This window comes from Mustela putorius, unplaced genomic scaffold (genome assembly GCF_011764305.1).
Source record: "Mustela putorius furo isolate JIRA1106 unplaced genomic scaffold, ASM1176430v1.1 tig00003836_pilon_pilon_pilon, whole genome shotgun sequence".
Classification (NCBI taxonomy): Eukaryota; Metazoa; Chordata; class Mammalia; order Carnivora; family Mustelidae; genus Mustela; species Mustela putorius.
Window position 1 is genome coordinate 8,531,892 of NW_025421989.1, and position 16,571 is coordinate 8,548,462.

The following is a 16,571-nucleotide window of genomic DNA, read 5'->3' on the forward strand; positions in this document are numbered from 1 at the left end:
GTTAATGAAAAACAAAGGAGAGGAGGAATCTCTCTGCCTTAAAAAGAGACCATTAGAAAACACAAGAGGTAATGAATGCTTCAGGTGTACGAAGACCTGGAGGAGCCAGTTGCCTCTCCTGGTAGCTGTTAGGCTGTGGAGAGTGGGCATCGCACCATTCATAACTGTAGTGCGCAAATTGGCACAGACCGAAGCCCAAGCAGCAAGCTGTTCCAGGTAGACCAGATGTCTTAAAGGGAGGCTGTCTTTCTACAAGTAAACACCATGCCTGTTTCCTGTCATTGTCACTGCTGAATAACTAGGTCTTTGATAACTGGAATAATTTTTGATTGATAGCATTATCTTTTTTTTTTTAAGATTATCTATTTATTTATTTGAGAGAGAGAGCAAGTGAGAGCGAGCACAAGCAGGGGGAAGTAACAGAGGGAGAGGGAGAAGCAGACTCCCCGCTGAGCAGGGAGCCCAGTGCGGGGGCCCGATCCCAGGACCCTGAGATCATGACTTGAGCTGAAGGCAGATGCTTCACCAGCTGAGTCACCCAGGTGCCCCAATAGCATTATCTTTTTAAGAAGAATAGCCAAACTGTTCTCAGAAGGAACTACTTTTTGAAAACACGTTCTCCGAAGGCATTGCTTTATGTCCCTTTCCCCATCAAGAGCTGGTCTTGTGCTGCCAGATGTGGACACAGAGATGAGGGACTGTGTCGGAGGCCCCTCTGTGGGAAAGGTAGAAAGCGTGAAGGGGCAAAATAGCTGGCGAACGGGAGAGGGCCTTCACTGTGTTCACGGGCAATGGAAAGGAGGAGGAAGGATGTCCGGGATGGAGGAATGCTGGGGAGACAGACAGATGCCAGTGAGAAGGCCAGAGACGGAACAGTACCCACTGGGGATGCTTGACCAGCATTGGTTTGACTGTGAATCTCAGCAGCATAAAATGCATTCATTCAACGCAGACGTAGTGAGGTCCTTCTACTTCCAAGGAGCTATTCGAGGCATCTAGGATCCATCCATGAAAACAAGCAAACAAACAAACAAAGCCAAGACACCCCGGCCCTTGTGGAGCCTTTATTCCAGCAAGAGCATTGGACAGGAAATAAGGAGCAGTAGACATAAAAATAAATTCTATAAAGCATTAGTGGGTGATAAGTGCTAGGGAAACAAGACCCCCCCCCCCCGAAAAAAAAAACCACTAATGGGCCCTGGAATCCCAGACAAGGGGCCTTGCAATTTTAAATAGGCTTTTCAGAGGTGGCCGGTTGGAAGTGGTCTTTGTGCAAATGCTCGATGTGGTGAAGGAGCTGTTCACGCCAGCATCTGAGGGAAGAACATTCCAGGCTGAGGCAACAACTATTGCAAAGAGCCAAAGCTGGGAGGCTACCTGTGGAGTTTGAAGACTAGCAAGGAGGCTGGTGTTGCGGGGGCTCAGTTAGTGTTGAAGGGAGTAGACATGGCAGAGAGTGAGGCGGGGAGGAAGAGATAGGTCAGAGAGCTCAAGGGCTAGGCATCGGAAGCCTTCTTGGTCGCGGTCGCGGAGGGGCACCAACTTCCGCTCAAAGGGGACCGGAGAGCTTTCGTGGAGTTTCAGTTGGACAAGTAACCTTGCCCGACACACATTTAAAATGCATCTCTCCATCGCGTACGTGGAGTAGAGATGGTGGCATAAAAAGAAAAGATTTCTCTTTTTTAAATGCGTTGCCTTACTTATATGACAGGGTTGCTATGAGACTCAAATGCAAAAATGCTTTAAAAAAGGTACAGGACAGTACAGACCCAACTAGCTATTTTGCAAGACAGTGGGGGGTTCACAAGCCCAGGTCCCTCTTGCCTCCTCCGATGCTGCGAGGTGACCCCATCTGTGAGATGAAACTAGCCTGTCTGCAAGGAGCTGAAGGAAAATTGATCCTATTTATTTTTTAAAATCATGTAATTTTATGCCCGGCTTTCACACCATTTAGATTTTTTTCCTGATTGCTAGTGATTTTATGTTTCCTTTTGGAAAGAAATGCCTTTAAAACAACAAAGTGCAGGTATTAGGCTCCCATACTGGAGACTTGAAAAACAGCAACAGACCCGGCAAGGAGCAGAAGTCTGGGAACTTTAAACCTATTTCCTTTTCCCTAATCCCCTCCGAGAGCTAGAAGCGCACTGGCCAGATCCTCCAACATTTCGGGGGTGGTATCTCTTCTTCGCAGTGGCCCTGCCATCAGGTGAACGTTTCTGGGTGGGAGAGCACACACTTTGTGTGGCCATCTGACCTTCAGAGAGTCTGGGGAGAGATTTTAAAGGATTGGGGAGAAGAGGCCTGGAGACTCCAAGAGAAAGAAGAAGAAGAAGAGGCCCGGAGAAGCCTGAGGCTCCGGGGAGGGAGAACTGAGTTAATGAAGAGGGCTGATTACCCGAGATAATTATGTAAAAGAGGAGGGTAGGAGTGCTACATGGCTGCAACTTGGAGTTTACTCTGCCTAAGGTGAGTGTTTATGTTTCCGTGGTTTTGTTTTTATGAGTAAGGTTTTTTGGCTTTGTTTTTTGTTGGTTTTTTTTCCCCCTTCTGTACTGGCTGCTCCATTGGAGAAAGCATCTCAGCTCTGCCTTCCAGAGCCCGTTCTCATCCCTTCTCTTTCTTTAGATTCTGAAGCGCATTCAGAATCCTCTCCCCGCTACTGGCGTCTGGGACCCCCATCTCCGAACCCCTGTAGTGACAAGCAGCCAGGCGTACCCCCGCCCCTCCGACTGCCTCCCGTTCTTATTTTCTTATTTCTCCAACGCTCCCCCGGTGCTGCTGTCCAAAGACACACCTTCCCAGGCAGCCCAGCTGTCGCGTCTAGCTCCAGTGGTTGGGGGGAAGCGGTGGGACCTCTGTGCTCTCCAAACGGAGCCCGCCGTGCTGGGCATCTCCCTCCCCTTCCCCTTGACAAACCACCCAGCCCGGATCATCCCTGCTCCTTCCCTTCGCTAGTTTTGGTTTATGGAACATACCAAGGCTTTGGGCAACCTGCAGTTGCACGGCTCTCCTTTGGTTTGGGGAGGGAGGGGGTAGCGTTCACCGTCCCCGGTGTGCCCGAGACTGTTAGATCAATCTTTCAGATCTGGAGGCACACGCAGCTGGTGACAGGAGAGCCCCCCCCCCCTCCCCGCGGGTGGGGGTGGGGAGAGGAGAAGGGACTCAGCTTGGGGAAGGAGGCAGGGAGGCAGCTGCAGTGCCGCGAGGGGTGCGTGCGCGTGTGCCAGGCTCGCCCGCCGCCTCCCGGCTCAGTCTGCGCTCCTCCGCACGCGGGGCAGCCGGGCCGGCGGGCTGAGGAGCCGGAGCAGCGCCCCTCGCCCGGGCCTCGCCTCCCCGGGGCGCCCGGCAGTCCCCCAGGCCAGGGCGCACCACCCGGGGCCACGCTCCCCACCCCCGCCCCTCGCACCCTCCCTGCCCCCCCCTTCTCCATTGAGTTTTCCAACACGGGCGCCCGTCAATGGTCCTGCTCGGGGATGCACACGCAGCTCACGGCCGGAGGGGGGTAGCAGCCACCGCCTCCAGGTGCGGGCTCTCCAGGTCCGCCGCCGCCACCCGCTGTCGCCGCCACTCGAGCCCCGGGGCGCGCTGAGGTCCCGGCCGGCCATGGGGCTGCCGTTGCTGGCGTGAGAAGGGGCGCCGCAGCCTCCGAGCTCGGGGTGCCCGGCTGCCTGCATGGATGTCTTCAGCTTTGTGAAGATTGCAAAGCTCTCGAGGTAGGGGCTGCGCCGGTTCCTTTGCACCCGGGGCCGCCGCAGCCGGCAACTTGGTGCTTTATTTTTCGGGAGGCTTGGGGAGAAGCAAAAGCTGGAGAGAGCAGCGGGGCTTAAGAAAGGACTGAAACCAGGTGGCCAGGGGCTGCTGCTGGCCAGGGGCTGCTGCGTTCAACTTATCTCCCACTGGCTGGTGGGGCTTGTGTATCGGAGGCTGGAGACCACACACACACACACACACACACACACGCACCCTCCGGCACACACCAATATTCATGACAGTTTGTTTTCCCTTAGGAAAAGCCCCAGTGGTGCTTGGGGTCACATGTATAATTCAGGGCCAGGAGAAGGTGGTTGTAATTGCTACTGCTAGGGAAAGCCAGAAGTGCTTAGAGTTTGGGTCCCTGCTTCCCAAGCAGCAGTGACCAGAAGTGGCCCCTGGCCTCCACCCCCTAAATTAGACCTCCACACCCTGAAAACTCAGCCTGTACGCTGACCTGGGAAGTTGTCCCGTGTTCCTAGCAGTGACCTAGATGCCGAAGGCAGGGAGCCGGAAGAGAGAGACCTTTAGCCTGTCTTTGGGTAACTGTGTAGTCCCCAAGCCTCGAAAGATTTAGAAATTTGCTTCCAAGTGGCCATGTTGTCGAAACAGAAAAAGAGTCATCAATTCAGGCAGATTCCTCCGGCAGGGCTGATCGAGGAAGCATATTTCCACTCTGGCTGCCTAGGTAATACCTGGTCAGAGCATTCGCCTTAGGTTTTCTGCCCTGCTTATGTTTCCAAAGTCTTTGGAGCCCGGGACGTAGGTCTGTGTTTCTGCCAGCACGGCATTAACCGGCAGGTGCGTGGTGGGAGAAATCTCAGAAGCCCCCACGCTCCACGTCCTCCCCCTACGTCTGTGGAAAGACGAGCCTCCTGCCCCTTGAGCTCGGCTCTCCCCGTACCAGTTACCACCACTGCCTTAGGAGTTTTCCAGGATGTTTAGACTTCCTTGCAATTGCGAGAGAATAATCCCAGGGTTGCCTTTATTCCTCAGGGTTAGGGTGGGCTGTGTGGCTTGCAGCAGGCGAAGGAGAACGGCCTCAGAGAGCCACAATCAGAAATGCCTGTGGGCTTTGACCGGCTCCCTTCCATCCGGGCCATTTCAGATCAGTTGGGTCTGCGTGTTGCTTTTCAGCTGTGCCTTTCCCCGGCATCCACAGGTCTTCCTCTGCTCCTCTGGCCCATGTCCACCTTCCCTCTCTGTTCACGTGAGTCAGTCTTCATGTCACGGCTGAGTTTCTGGGGAGAGGACCCCACCGTGACTTAGTCTGGGTAGACGTGAGCTATACGGCTGGTGGGCATATATGTCTTGGAGCAGCCCACGAAGAGGTGTTGCCCCGCACGTCAGAAGACGGATACGTCAAACGGTGCAGGATTGTAGTGTGGCAAATGGTTTGGTTTCACGTCAATATCATAGAGGGCCGTGGCTTCACACCTCCGTTCTGTTAACTTCCTGCATGCTTCTGCCTCTGGCGGGTTTATAAACAGCTGTCGAATCACAAACCGTGGACGGTGAATGGCTGTGAGCAACAGTTTAGTGATTGCCTGGTGCCGTCTGTGTGATGGACAGAGATTGCCCAAGGGAAAGAGAAGTTCACCGGCATCGTTGAGAGTAACCAAGATACGGATTTTGGTGGCCTCGAATGCTAAAAGTGATCAGTGTTAAAAAGAAAACACAAATAATCTAGAGCCTGGATTTAGTCCTCAAACTTTGGAGTCTGGGAGAGGACAGTACTGTATGTCAGTGAAAAGATGGTTTATATTCATTTTACTAAATTCCGGGATGCCTTCGTGATATTCACAAATCTGAGTTTTTGCAAAACCCAAGCCAGGCTGTGGGGGATTAGTATCTTATTTTAAAGAGAGGTTAAAATTTAGTAAATGAGTGTGAATTTCACTTTCTGTCCTTAACATGATCCAAATAGAGTGTTTATTCTAAAGAGAGAAGCTGCACATGTTCTGAGCTTATGTGCCCATTAAGAAATCTTCCATCCATAGGCATTCTTCCTGTGGCTCCGTGTGAGCTCAGGCATGGTCCCAAAGCTGAAGTAGCAGAACTTCCCCAGGTACGACCCCAAGCTGAAGTAGCTGGTGGAGGGGGTCACCAGCCCGCAGAAACACATGTTTACAGCTGCTGCTCCCTGCCCTTGTAGGAATAGTCTTGTGCATGTGTTTTAAACACTGTTTCAGAAATCAAGTTCTTTTCTCAAAGGTGCAGTGTAAAAGTGCTTACACTGCAGGATTTTCCTGATTTCGGAATGGATAATCTTCCTAAAGGATTTAGCTTTGATCAGCATGCTTACTTGAGTGCTTAAAATTCTCGTGGTTTAGGGGTGAACACACACAGTTACCCCGGGCCTGCGCCTTGTCTTTGGTTCCCAAGAACTTGAGTTTCTAAATGTCGATTTGGAAAGCATTTGCTGGGGAGAGCATACCTGCTATTTGCTGAATGTCCTGTTTGTGAGTAAAGACACTGGTAATTACAGAGAATTATTGAGCGAGCACGAGTCCATGCTGGAATTAACGGAGTATTTTGACTTCTCAAAGTACCTACTTTTAAACACTTGTTCCCAGGATCTCTGTCCTTTCATTCACGTGGGGGAAAAAAAAAGCAGAATTCAAATTCCCCTTTAGGAATTCAGTACCACCTTAGGGTCACCGTTTTAAACCAATGCTGCTGAGCCCCGGAAGAGCTGGCTGGTTGTGACCCTTGATGGTACCCGTTGTGGGTGGTGCAATGTATGGCGGTTCTATCTGGAGATGTTTGTTCTTGTTCTTCTAATTTTCTGGTTATTAAACTGTTTGATAGTTTACATGCAATTTTACTTCCTGGTTTCCTTGGTAACACTTATATATCATTTTTCATCCTGGTAGATGAGAGCATTACAGATGATTGCCTTATAAACCAGTAATAGTAGAAAAATAGGCATCTATTTCTATTGTTACTGCTCTTCGTATCGACGAGTTCATTTGTAAACCAGATGCACTCTTTGAAATGTTTAAAGGAGAATGCAGTTCAGTAGAAAAACATATGATTCTGCCCCCTTTGCCTGAGGGAAGTGATGTGAAACCCAAAACTCACAGGGGTGTTATTAAACCGAGGGCCGCTTTTGGGGATTATTGAATAGCTTAACTTCATGTCTCTTCTTGATGCAAAACGGCACACTTTGAGATAATGATTGGGTCCCAGCTATTAATATGAAGATTATTCCTTATAGTGGTCGGTAAATTTGGAGGCTGCTCTGTTTCACATCATCATGGGGTTGCATGGGCTGTTTTGTGGCAAAGAATGGTGACTGATATCTGTAATAATAATTTTGTTACAAGTGTCATACGCTTGAGGAAGAATAAAACTATATATTTAGAGCTTCCTCAGACTCTTCCGTAAAACCTCTTTAAAGACTACTAAACTTCTGTCTTTCACCTTTCCCTTGTTCAGAATTAAGTATTCCCTGGAAGAGAAGGGGAGTTAAGGTAGCAATGCGAAAGGTCCTATTTTTCACATCTCCTCTCTTTTTACCTGAATAATTACATCAATATTGCCGATAATAGTGAGCTCTCAAGGCTAGCAACCAACCCCCCCCAAAGACTCTGGATTTGAATTTTATTAAAAATGCTACTTGCTCGTCATCCGAGTCCTTTCCGAGTTCTGCTGATTTTTGTGGCTGTCAGGAGGTGAAATGATGAACAGTTTCATAACAGAACTAGATTCCTGTTTTAGGAATATTTAACTCTAGTTTCCCAGGGGTTGCTAGTTTGCAGCTGTGAAAGTCTAGTTGTTAGCAGTTCTGGAGGGAAGATGTCTAATTCAGGCTATATACCATTTCAAGTCTCTCTCTCTTTCTTCCTCTCTCCCCTCTCCCTCTCCTTCTCTGTCTCTTTCTCCCTTTCTCTCTTTGGGGCAAGTGAATTTCACCTGCTTGCTATCAGAATTTCATATAGATAGTCACCTGCAGTGAAATTTTCTTATACTTTAAATGCATGACGTCAAAATTTTCACTTTCTGCTTATGGACCTTAACAGCTATTCATTCTCTCTTTACACACACACACACACACACACACACAGAGATGTACTGTTCAATCTTATTACTTTAATATTCCATTTGGCATTTGCCATGGGAGTTTACCTATGAGAAAATATATGTAATTGATGGGCTAGGAGTTTATCTTTAAGAATTGACAACAGGGGCACCTGGGTGGCTCGGTTGGTTAAGCATCTACTTCTGTCTCCAGTTGTGATCCCGGGGTCCTGGGATCCGGCCCCACATCGGGCTCCCTTCTCACCAGGGAGCCTACTTCTCCCTCTCCCTCTGCTCCTCCCCTGCTCATGCTCTCTCTCTCTCTCTCACAAATAAATACATAAAATCTTTTTTAAAAAGAAGAGTTGACTTAAAATCACTGATTTCATACTTGTCTCAATAAGGAAAATTGAGAGCATTTTCGAGTTTTTGAGAATATGACCCCCAAACCTACTAACCTTACCATCAAATGATCTTGAACTTTGGGAGCTAATCATAGCAAGGAAAGAGAAGTATGTAAATAGGCTAAACTAGGAGTTGGCAGACTATGGCCTGTGGGCCAGGTCTGGCTTGCTGACTGTTTTGGTATAGAATGTGAGCTAAGAATGGTTTTTAAAATTAAAAATTGTTCTAGTGGTTAAGAAAAAAATCAAAAGAATAGTATGCAATTAAAGTGTCAGTGTTTGTAAATAAAGTTTTATTAAAACACAGCTGGGCTGGGCACCTGGGTGGCTCAGCCGGTCAAGCATCTGCCTCCAGCTTAGGTCGTGATCTCAGGGTCCTGGGATCGATCGATCCCTGCAGCAGGCTCCCTGCTCAGCAAGGAGCCTGCTTCTCCCTCTCCCTCTGCTTCTCTCTCTCTCTGTCTCTCATGAATAAATAAATAAAATCTTTAAAAAAGAAAACACAGCTAAGCTCATGCATTCCATATTGTCAGGGACTACATTTACTGTACAACACCAAAGTTTAATAGATACTGACAAGACCTTATGGCCCACAAGGCCTAAAAGACTTACTATCTGGTCTTTCATAGAGAGTTTACTAACCTCGGGGTTAAACAATACCCTTTCCTGTTTTTTTCTTCTTTACATCGCTGACACATGTGTGTGGGCACAAGTACAACCAATTACACACTGTCAAAGAACAGTGAAGCCAGACATTACTTAAAGCAGTAAGGACAGATTTTCATCAGTACCACAGTATTTTAATAGGGAAAAGAGTCCAGTGTAAACTCAACACAACTTCGATGTGTACAGGGGGGACTGGGCATTTTAAAGGGACAGGGAGGACCTAGGGAAGGGGATCAGCTGGAGCTTCGTAGAGGCAGGAAGTGAAAAAAAGTACCAAAACCAAGGAGGAGATTGGTTCATGTGAATCCCATCCGAGTTTGCTAAGGGCACTTATCCAAGGTAGGCTCCTACCCTCCCACTGAAGCTGGGGGATAGGGGCCCTCTCTTCAGGTGTTGGCTGGAGCAAACAGTAAATTCTTTTAGCAGCCTTGAATTTTCTCAGGCAGGCCCTTTAGGGGGGTGGGAGGTTGGAGTCATCCTAGGGATGCGTGGCCTTGAGCTGTTAGAAACTGAGTTAGTATTTGTTCAAGTCCTGGTAGACCAAGGTTGAGGCCTAGTCGAGAAGGGGCTCAAAGGAACCTGGCAGAAGTTTGGTTAAGGAGAGAAACTTTGCCAATATAAAATGTAGCATATCGAGTGCATGAATTCCCTAACGTACATTCACAATTCATGTAGACTTATCTTTATTTAAACTTCTTATCTCAGATTACTTATTTAACGGTTGGACGTCGACCATGAGAAGTGAACGTAATTGCTCTACTGGTGTTTGATGCACTGGGGACAATTCGGAGTACTTCTTCTTTGGTCAATAGGTGGGCCTGCTATCTTTGTGTTGGGGAGTTAGTTACTCGTGAGAGTGATGCTTGCCTCCCACAGGCCTTTAAACTCAGAGTGGGCAGTCATATTTGTACAGCCTCAACCGACATGTGCCCACAAGCTGATAAACAAGTCCATGGGAGAATGCCTGGTATTTCCTTACAGTACACTTGAGCCATCTGGTGCTAATGGCTGATGACCTTCATTCATCTTTTTCCAAATGGAAAGAAAACTAGATAAGTGGGTTTAGTCGTGGGCGGAGGACTGGATGTAGGCTGTATTAATTTGGAGTTGAGTTCAACTCAACTTTCTTATGATCTGATTGAGCGCATTGTAATGAAAAACCAGAGGCTACCTTTAGTTCAGCCCAGCGAAAACATCTCAAAAGTATGCTGCCTTGCTTCTGAGCAATTGAGGTCATTATGTACTAAAGCTGCGAAAACTATCTACAAGAAATCTAAGCCTGAGTTTTAGATAACAAAGTTAGCATTCCTGTTTTTTTCCTGGCAAAGAGATAGGAAGGTTTTCCTGCCTGAATTCTTCTTTCAGAAATATATTTTCAAGTATAACTTACAGGATTCGGCATACAATAAATACTCTGTACTAAATAATGAGTGAGTAAAGTTCTCATACCTCTTGCAAATAAATTCTCATCATTTGCTTAGCTGAGCAATTATCATGGTCAGTAACTCGGAAATGAAAAGGAATACATACGTTAAAAACAAATGGCCTGCTTTGGGACTGGGTCTTGGAGAATAAACTTTTATTTCTGTTTCGACCTTTGGAGCATTTATTTTTTTTGTGATTGGTGGTTAAAAAGTCACCAACATGGACTTCTAAGAAATCTGTGTGTTACTGCTATGAGCTCCACGAGCTAACTTAGGTTTGTGCTAAATGGGTTTTTATAGATGTCAGGGAAGTTTTTATTTCGGGAATTCCTTTTTGAACGATAGGAAAATACTATCGTTTCTATGAAAGAAATGTTTGTCAGGTTTGAGAAGGAAAAGTGATTTTCCTGCAATTGCAGTTTATGAGAGGGTTTTACTTTTTTACGTGGTCATTTTCCTATGTTCCATAAATCATGTGAGGTTTGCTTAATGGAAAACGAGGATGTGATAATCTTCTGACAATGACGAGCTTTGAAGAAAATAGGCCGAAGTTCATAAAATTGGGAAACTTGGCGCAGCGTGTGTAGGACGGAAGGCATTTCCAGACTTAGCCGGCACGACCCTGGACTAGCCGAGGAGGGACTGCTCTGGTGGAGAACGTGAGGCCATCTGGCTAATTCGTGGCTGCGGTGCTGGTTCTGCAGCAGAGCGGACAGTTAGCCGGGGCGACTTTACAACCGCCCATCTGACTTCGCAGCCCGCGTCGCAAGTCCTTGAGGTGTCCACCTGAATCGTGGCACAGGGCAGTGTTCCCTAATGTGGCCTGGGCCACCCAACTTCTTTACCTTGCTTTTATTTTTATGTGCTTATTTTCTCAGAGCTTTGCTGCCAGATTTAGTGAACAAAGTTTTATTTGAACACAGTCGTGCTCATTTGGTTGTAGACTGTCTGTGGTGGCTTGTGGCAGGGCTAAATAGCGGGGGCAGAGACCACAACAGGAGTATTTTACTGTTCTTCCTGGAACTCAGTACTCAGATTCCCCTTTGGGGTCAGAGTGGGGTTCCCTGGATGTCTGCCCGTTTTGCTGGGAGGGGGAGGGGCGGAATATGGATGGGGGCACGCCACCCCCAGCCATTCTGGCCATCTTTTCTCGGGGGGCGGGGGGTTGCCTCTTAGCACTCATCATACCACTCGAGGGTGAATTTAATTTTCTTTTCTTGTAAAGATTTTATTTGTTTACTGGAGAGAGAGAGGAGGCAAGAGCACTAGCAGGGGGAGGGGCAGAAGGAGAGGGACAAGCAAACTTCCTGCTGAGTGGGAAGCCCACTCTGTCCCAGGACCCCAAGATCATAACTTGAGCTGAAGTCAGACACTTAACCGACTGAGCCACCCAGGGGCTCCTGGAAGTTTTCTAAAGCGTGAAACTGATCTCTGTACTCCTTAATGTCCTTAGGACAAAATCCCCATTCTTTAGCGCAGCCTGTTGGGGTTGGCCCTATCTTCTTTGGCCACCTTATTTTTGGACGTTTGTGATTTTTCTTTCCCAGCCTTAACTCCTACTCAACCCCCAAACACGGATGTGCGCACATTTTTACATACAAGCACACAAGTACACGCACCCCTACCCCTAGCTGTGTTGAAATTTTCATTTATTTTTTTTTAATGCATTTGTTTTTTTATGTTGACCTTTTTTTTTTTTTTTTTTTTCCTAAAGACTCCATTTATTTGTCAGAGAGAGAGAGAGAGAGACAGCACACAATCAGGAAGAGTAGCAGGCAGAGGGAGAAGCAGGCTCCCCACTGAGCAAGGAGCCTGATGTGGGACTCGATCCCACGACCTAAGGATCATGACCTGAGGCAAAGGCAGATACTCAACTGACTGAGCTACCCAGCTGTCCAAATGTTAAACTTTCTATAAGTCCTAAATGATGTCACACCTCTGGGCTTTCATTCTGGCTGGAGCACTCTACCTTGCCTCCTTTTCACTGGAAAAAGTCCTGTTTGTCTTTTATGTTGGAGGGGGATTTTTGGTTTGTTTTTGTATGTTTGAGTTTTCGATCTGAGGTTGTTCCAGTTTCCTTCTCCCAACTTCCCACTCCTGGGTGGAGTGGCTGACTAGTCTTCCGTTAGTTTAGATAGTCTAACTGCTTCAGTGGGTCAGCCCCTCAGTTAGCGGCTTATCTCTGCTGACTTGGAGCCCCAAACAGGTGTTCCTGATGGAGCGACTCTGAGACATGCTCAGAGAACCTGCGAGATGGAAGCTCTCTCCTCTTCAGCCGGAGAGTCCGGGTGGCCCTGGCCATCCATATTCAGCTGACAGATGAGGGGCGAGAAATAGGGGAGGTTGGCTGGGAGGTTTGGGAAAGCCATGTCTGGAACCGAGTCTGTCATTCTGCCCACGCTCCGTTTACCAGGACCCTGGTTACGCCTCACTGCAAGGATCCCTGGGAAATTGAATCCAGCTGTGCGCCCTCTCTGCTGCACATCCTGGGTTCTGACTTCATCGTACCAAGTTATGCCCTATGTGCTCGATGGCTCTTCGTCCCCGATTCCTGAACCCTTCCTAAATCCCGGCCTCTTCTGTGTCACATAGCAGTGCCTCCTGCCGGAGGGGGAATGACCTTCCCCGCCTCACTGCTGTGGGGCTGGTGACTTGCTTTGGCCAGCAGAAGGTGGGCCGGGGTCACAGAGGATCGGTTTTGCCAGAAGGCCTTAAGAGGCAGCGTGCGTTTCTTTTTTGCTTCTAGCATCGCTGTAGCAAGAACAGCCTGGGGTAGTGTGTTGGTTGCAGAAGCTAGATTTCACATGACACAGCACCGTCCTGCAGACCCGCGAGCAGGAAAACACGCTATCGGTCGGCTGGCGCGGAGCTTTGGGTCGTCTGTTACACAGCATTATTGTGGCAGTAGTTGACCAGGATGCAGGGTATTATAATTCAGTCCTTAATTTTGTATTATTTGAGCTTCTTTATGGGACCCCTCCTTGGTTCAGAGTAGATACCAAGGATTGGGTGCATTAGGAATGAAGCGGAGGGAAACCACGCTGCATGCACGCGCCATCCGGTGTTGACTGTCCCAGCTCGGGCTGCTGTCGCCTCCACTGGACAGATCGACAGCTCCTGATCTGGGGAATCTGCCTCCAGGACTTGTGCCCATGGGACACTAGGCAGGGAACCACGGCCTGCCACGGCAACGGCAGCCAGAACCTCTCCTTCTGATGCTTGTTTCCTTTCCCTCCGCTCCAGTCCTGAGAGTCCTAGTCTCCAATGACACACATTATCGCTCTACCACTGCAAGAGAATTTCCATGCTGTCTGTAACATCCTTAAAGATTGGATAATGAGACTTTTGTGTACTTAAATGTCCTAGTAAAGAATCGATGATCGGGATATCTTGCATACAAGACACTGAGTAAATGAAATAACTGGGAAATGAACTACTCACTATACTAAATGACAGGCACTGTCTTGCTAACGTGCACCTATGTAGGGGCGCCCGACTGACTCAGTGGGCAGAGCATGTGACTCCTGATCTCAGGGTTGGGAGTTCCAGCCCCATGCTGGATATAGAGAGTACTTAAAAATCTTAAAAAAAAATTTTTTTTTTAAATAAAGTGCACGTATTTGACCTGGACTTAGTTTTTATATTGCCTTTTAAAATGTCACACCGGGGGCACCTCGGTGGCTCTGTTGATTGGGTGTCTGCCTTTGGCTCAGGTCATAATCTCAGGGTCCTGGGATCGGGCCCCGCATTGGGCTCCCTGGTCAGCAGGCGAGTCTATTTCTCCCTCTCCTTCTCCCTCTGCCCCTGCTCATGCTCTTTCTCTTGCTCACTCTCTCTCTCTCAAATAAAGAAGTAAAATCTTTTTTAAAAAAAAAGAATTTTTAAGGATATGAAAACATTTTTATGTTTTATGTTTATTTTTATGTTAATGTTTTTTTGTTTTTATGTTTTTATGTTAATGTTATGTGTAGACTTGTATATATATGATACTATGTAAAATAATTGGAAAGGTTAAAGAAAATAGATAACTGGACACCTGGGTGGCTCAGTTGGTTGGGTGCCTGCCTTTGGGATTATGACTTAAGCCAAAGACATCTGCCTTCGGGATGCTTAAACAACTGAGCCACCCAGGGGCCCCTCATTAAACATTCTTTATAAATAAGGGCACCCGAGTTGGTTAAACGTCCTCCTTCGGCCTCAGGTCATAATCCCAGGGTCCTGAGATCAAGCCCCAGTTTGGGTTCCCTGCTCAGCAGGGAGTCTGCTTCTCCCTCTCCCTCTGCCCTCCAACCCATATGTGTTCTCTCTCTCTTGCTGTCTCTCTCAAATAAATAAAATCTTTTTAAAAATTCCTTATAAATAAAATACATAGCAACACTTGCTACAGTTTAGTGAATGACCTCTTATTTAATTAAAATTTTGCCTTGGACAAACACTGTGATGCAATAAACAGCCAAGTCTTTGGATTATCAGCCTTTTTAATGACATTAATAATAGCATGCTGAATATTTCAAAACTCATTAAAGTCTGAAGGTAGTTTGAGATGCCATTAAGTGATATTCAGATTTTATGCTAAAATTGTGGACATTCTAGATATTGGAATGGACGAGCAGAATCTGTCCTGGACGGGGGCCTCATGACAAGACCGGAAGTAGTTGGTGATGGGCCAAGCTTGAGTAGTGATGGTTGGGACTTCAGGTTGATTTTGAGCAAGTCAAGCCTTTGTTTCCCCAAATTGTACAGTGGAGAAATTGTGTAATAGTCTCTCTAAATTTAATTCTATTTCTAAAATGCCATCATTTTTCCATAGAATAAGCAGATTCTAAAAAACACATCTATGAGAACTTAGATTAAAATAGCATGGGGGCACCCGGGTGGCTCAGTCATTAAGCATCTGCCTTCAGCTCAGGTCATGATCCCAGTGTCCTGAGATCGAGCCCCATATCGGGCTCCCTGCTCGGCCGGCAGCCTGCAAGCTCCTGCATGCTTGTATTCCCTCTCTCACTATCTCTCTCTGTCATAAACAAATAAGATCTTTAAAATAAAAATAGCATGAAACCCTATGCAGTTGTAAAAAATAAAGGAAAAAAGAACATTCCGTGCAGTGATTTCAGATGATCTCCAGCGGTGCCTGGGTGGTTCAGTTGGTTAAGCGTCTGCCTTTGGCTCAGGTCATGATCCCAGCATCCTGGGATCAAACCCCGCTGAGTAGGGAGCCTGCTTCTAGCTCTCCCACTATCCCATGCTTGCATTCCCTCTCTAGCTGTCTCTCTCTATATATCAAATAAATAAATAAAATCTTTAAAAATAAATAAATATTTTAAAAAATGATCTCCAGAATATATTAAGGGAAAGTAATAAATTACAGAACAGTAAGCATGCTTGTATTCATATAAAAATCTGTAAGGATACATAAGAAAATAATAAAAATGTTCTTAGAATGAGGTTTAGAGGCACCTGGCTGATGGCGTCAGTGGAACATGGGACTCTTGATCTCAGGGTCCTGAGTTTAAGCCTCACATTGAACGTAGAGCTTACTTATTAAAAACAGAATGGGGGGGCGCCTGGGTGGCTCAGTGGGTTAAGCCTCTGCCTTCGGCTCAGGTCATGATCCCAGGGTCCTGGGATGGAGCCCCTCATTGGGCTCTCTGCTTATCAGGGAGCCTGCTTCCCCTTCTCTCTTTGCCTGCCTTTCTGCCTACTTGTGATCTCTCTCTCTCTCTGCCAAATGAATAAATAAAATCTTAAAAAGAAAAAAAAAAAACCAGAATGGGGGAGATGGGAGAAGAATGTTTACTTAGAGAAGAGAAATAAATTGGGTAAATATGATCCCTCCAAATATGTTAAAATGTTGAAAAATTTACTCTGGATGGAAATATGAATTGCTAAATCAGACCATTCTAACTTATAAGTTCCTCATTTTCTCTCCTTTGAACTAATGAAATAAGAGATAATTCAATATATTACGGATATAGATCTGAAAAGTATAATAGAAATTTCAGATCTATAAAATCTTCTTGGTAATTTTCATTAGCAAATTCAGATAAAGCTGGAAGATGGTATTTAAAAAGTGATATCTTTTTGTATAGAATTGAGTACTCTGAAGCAAAATTTCTTCAGTTCCTCTATCTAGATCAGCTTTTCTCTGATAAGAGTATAAACAGAAAAATATTTTTCTTTTCTTCCCTACCTCCCAACAAGGAATGCTTATTTTATATGTTTTTAAACTTAAATTTTATTTGTTTTTAACAACAATACTAAAAATCCTATCTTCCGATAATCTTCCGCTCATCAAAGGGGACAA

The 16,571-nt window shown here is 46.6% G+C and overlaps 1 protein-coding gene across 2 annotated transcripts in view; it reads left to right on the forward strand.

Moving 5' to 3' along the window:
• The first annotated feature begins 3,241 nt into the window (after positions 1-3,241).
• Positions 3,242-16,571, forward strand: part of FRMPD4 (FERM and PDZ domain containing 4) — a 539,182-nt gene continuing 525,852 nt past the window's right edge. Inside the window, exon 1 of one of the 2 annotated variants that reach the window (XM_004758833.3) lies at positions 3,242-3,713. In XM_004758833.3, coding sequence (XP_004758890.1) covers positions 3,673-3,713 — 41 coding nt within the window. In that variant the 5' untranslated portion in view covers positions 3,242-3,672. The remainder of the gene's footprint in view (positions 3,714-16,571) is intronic. The other variant, XM_045089289.1, reaches the window with a different exon arrangement.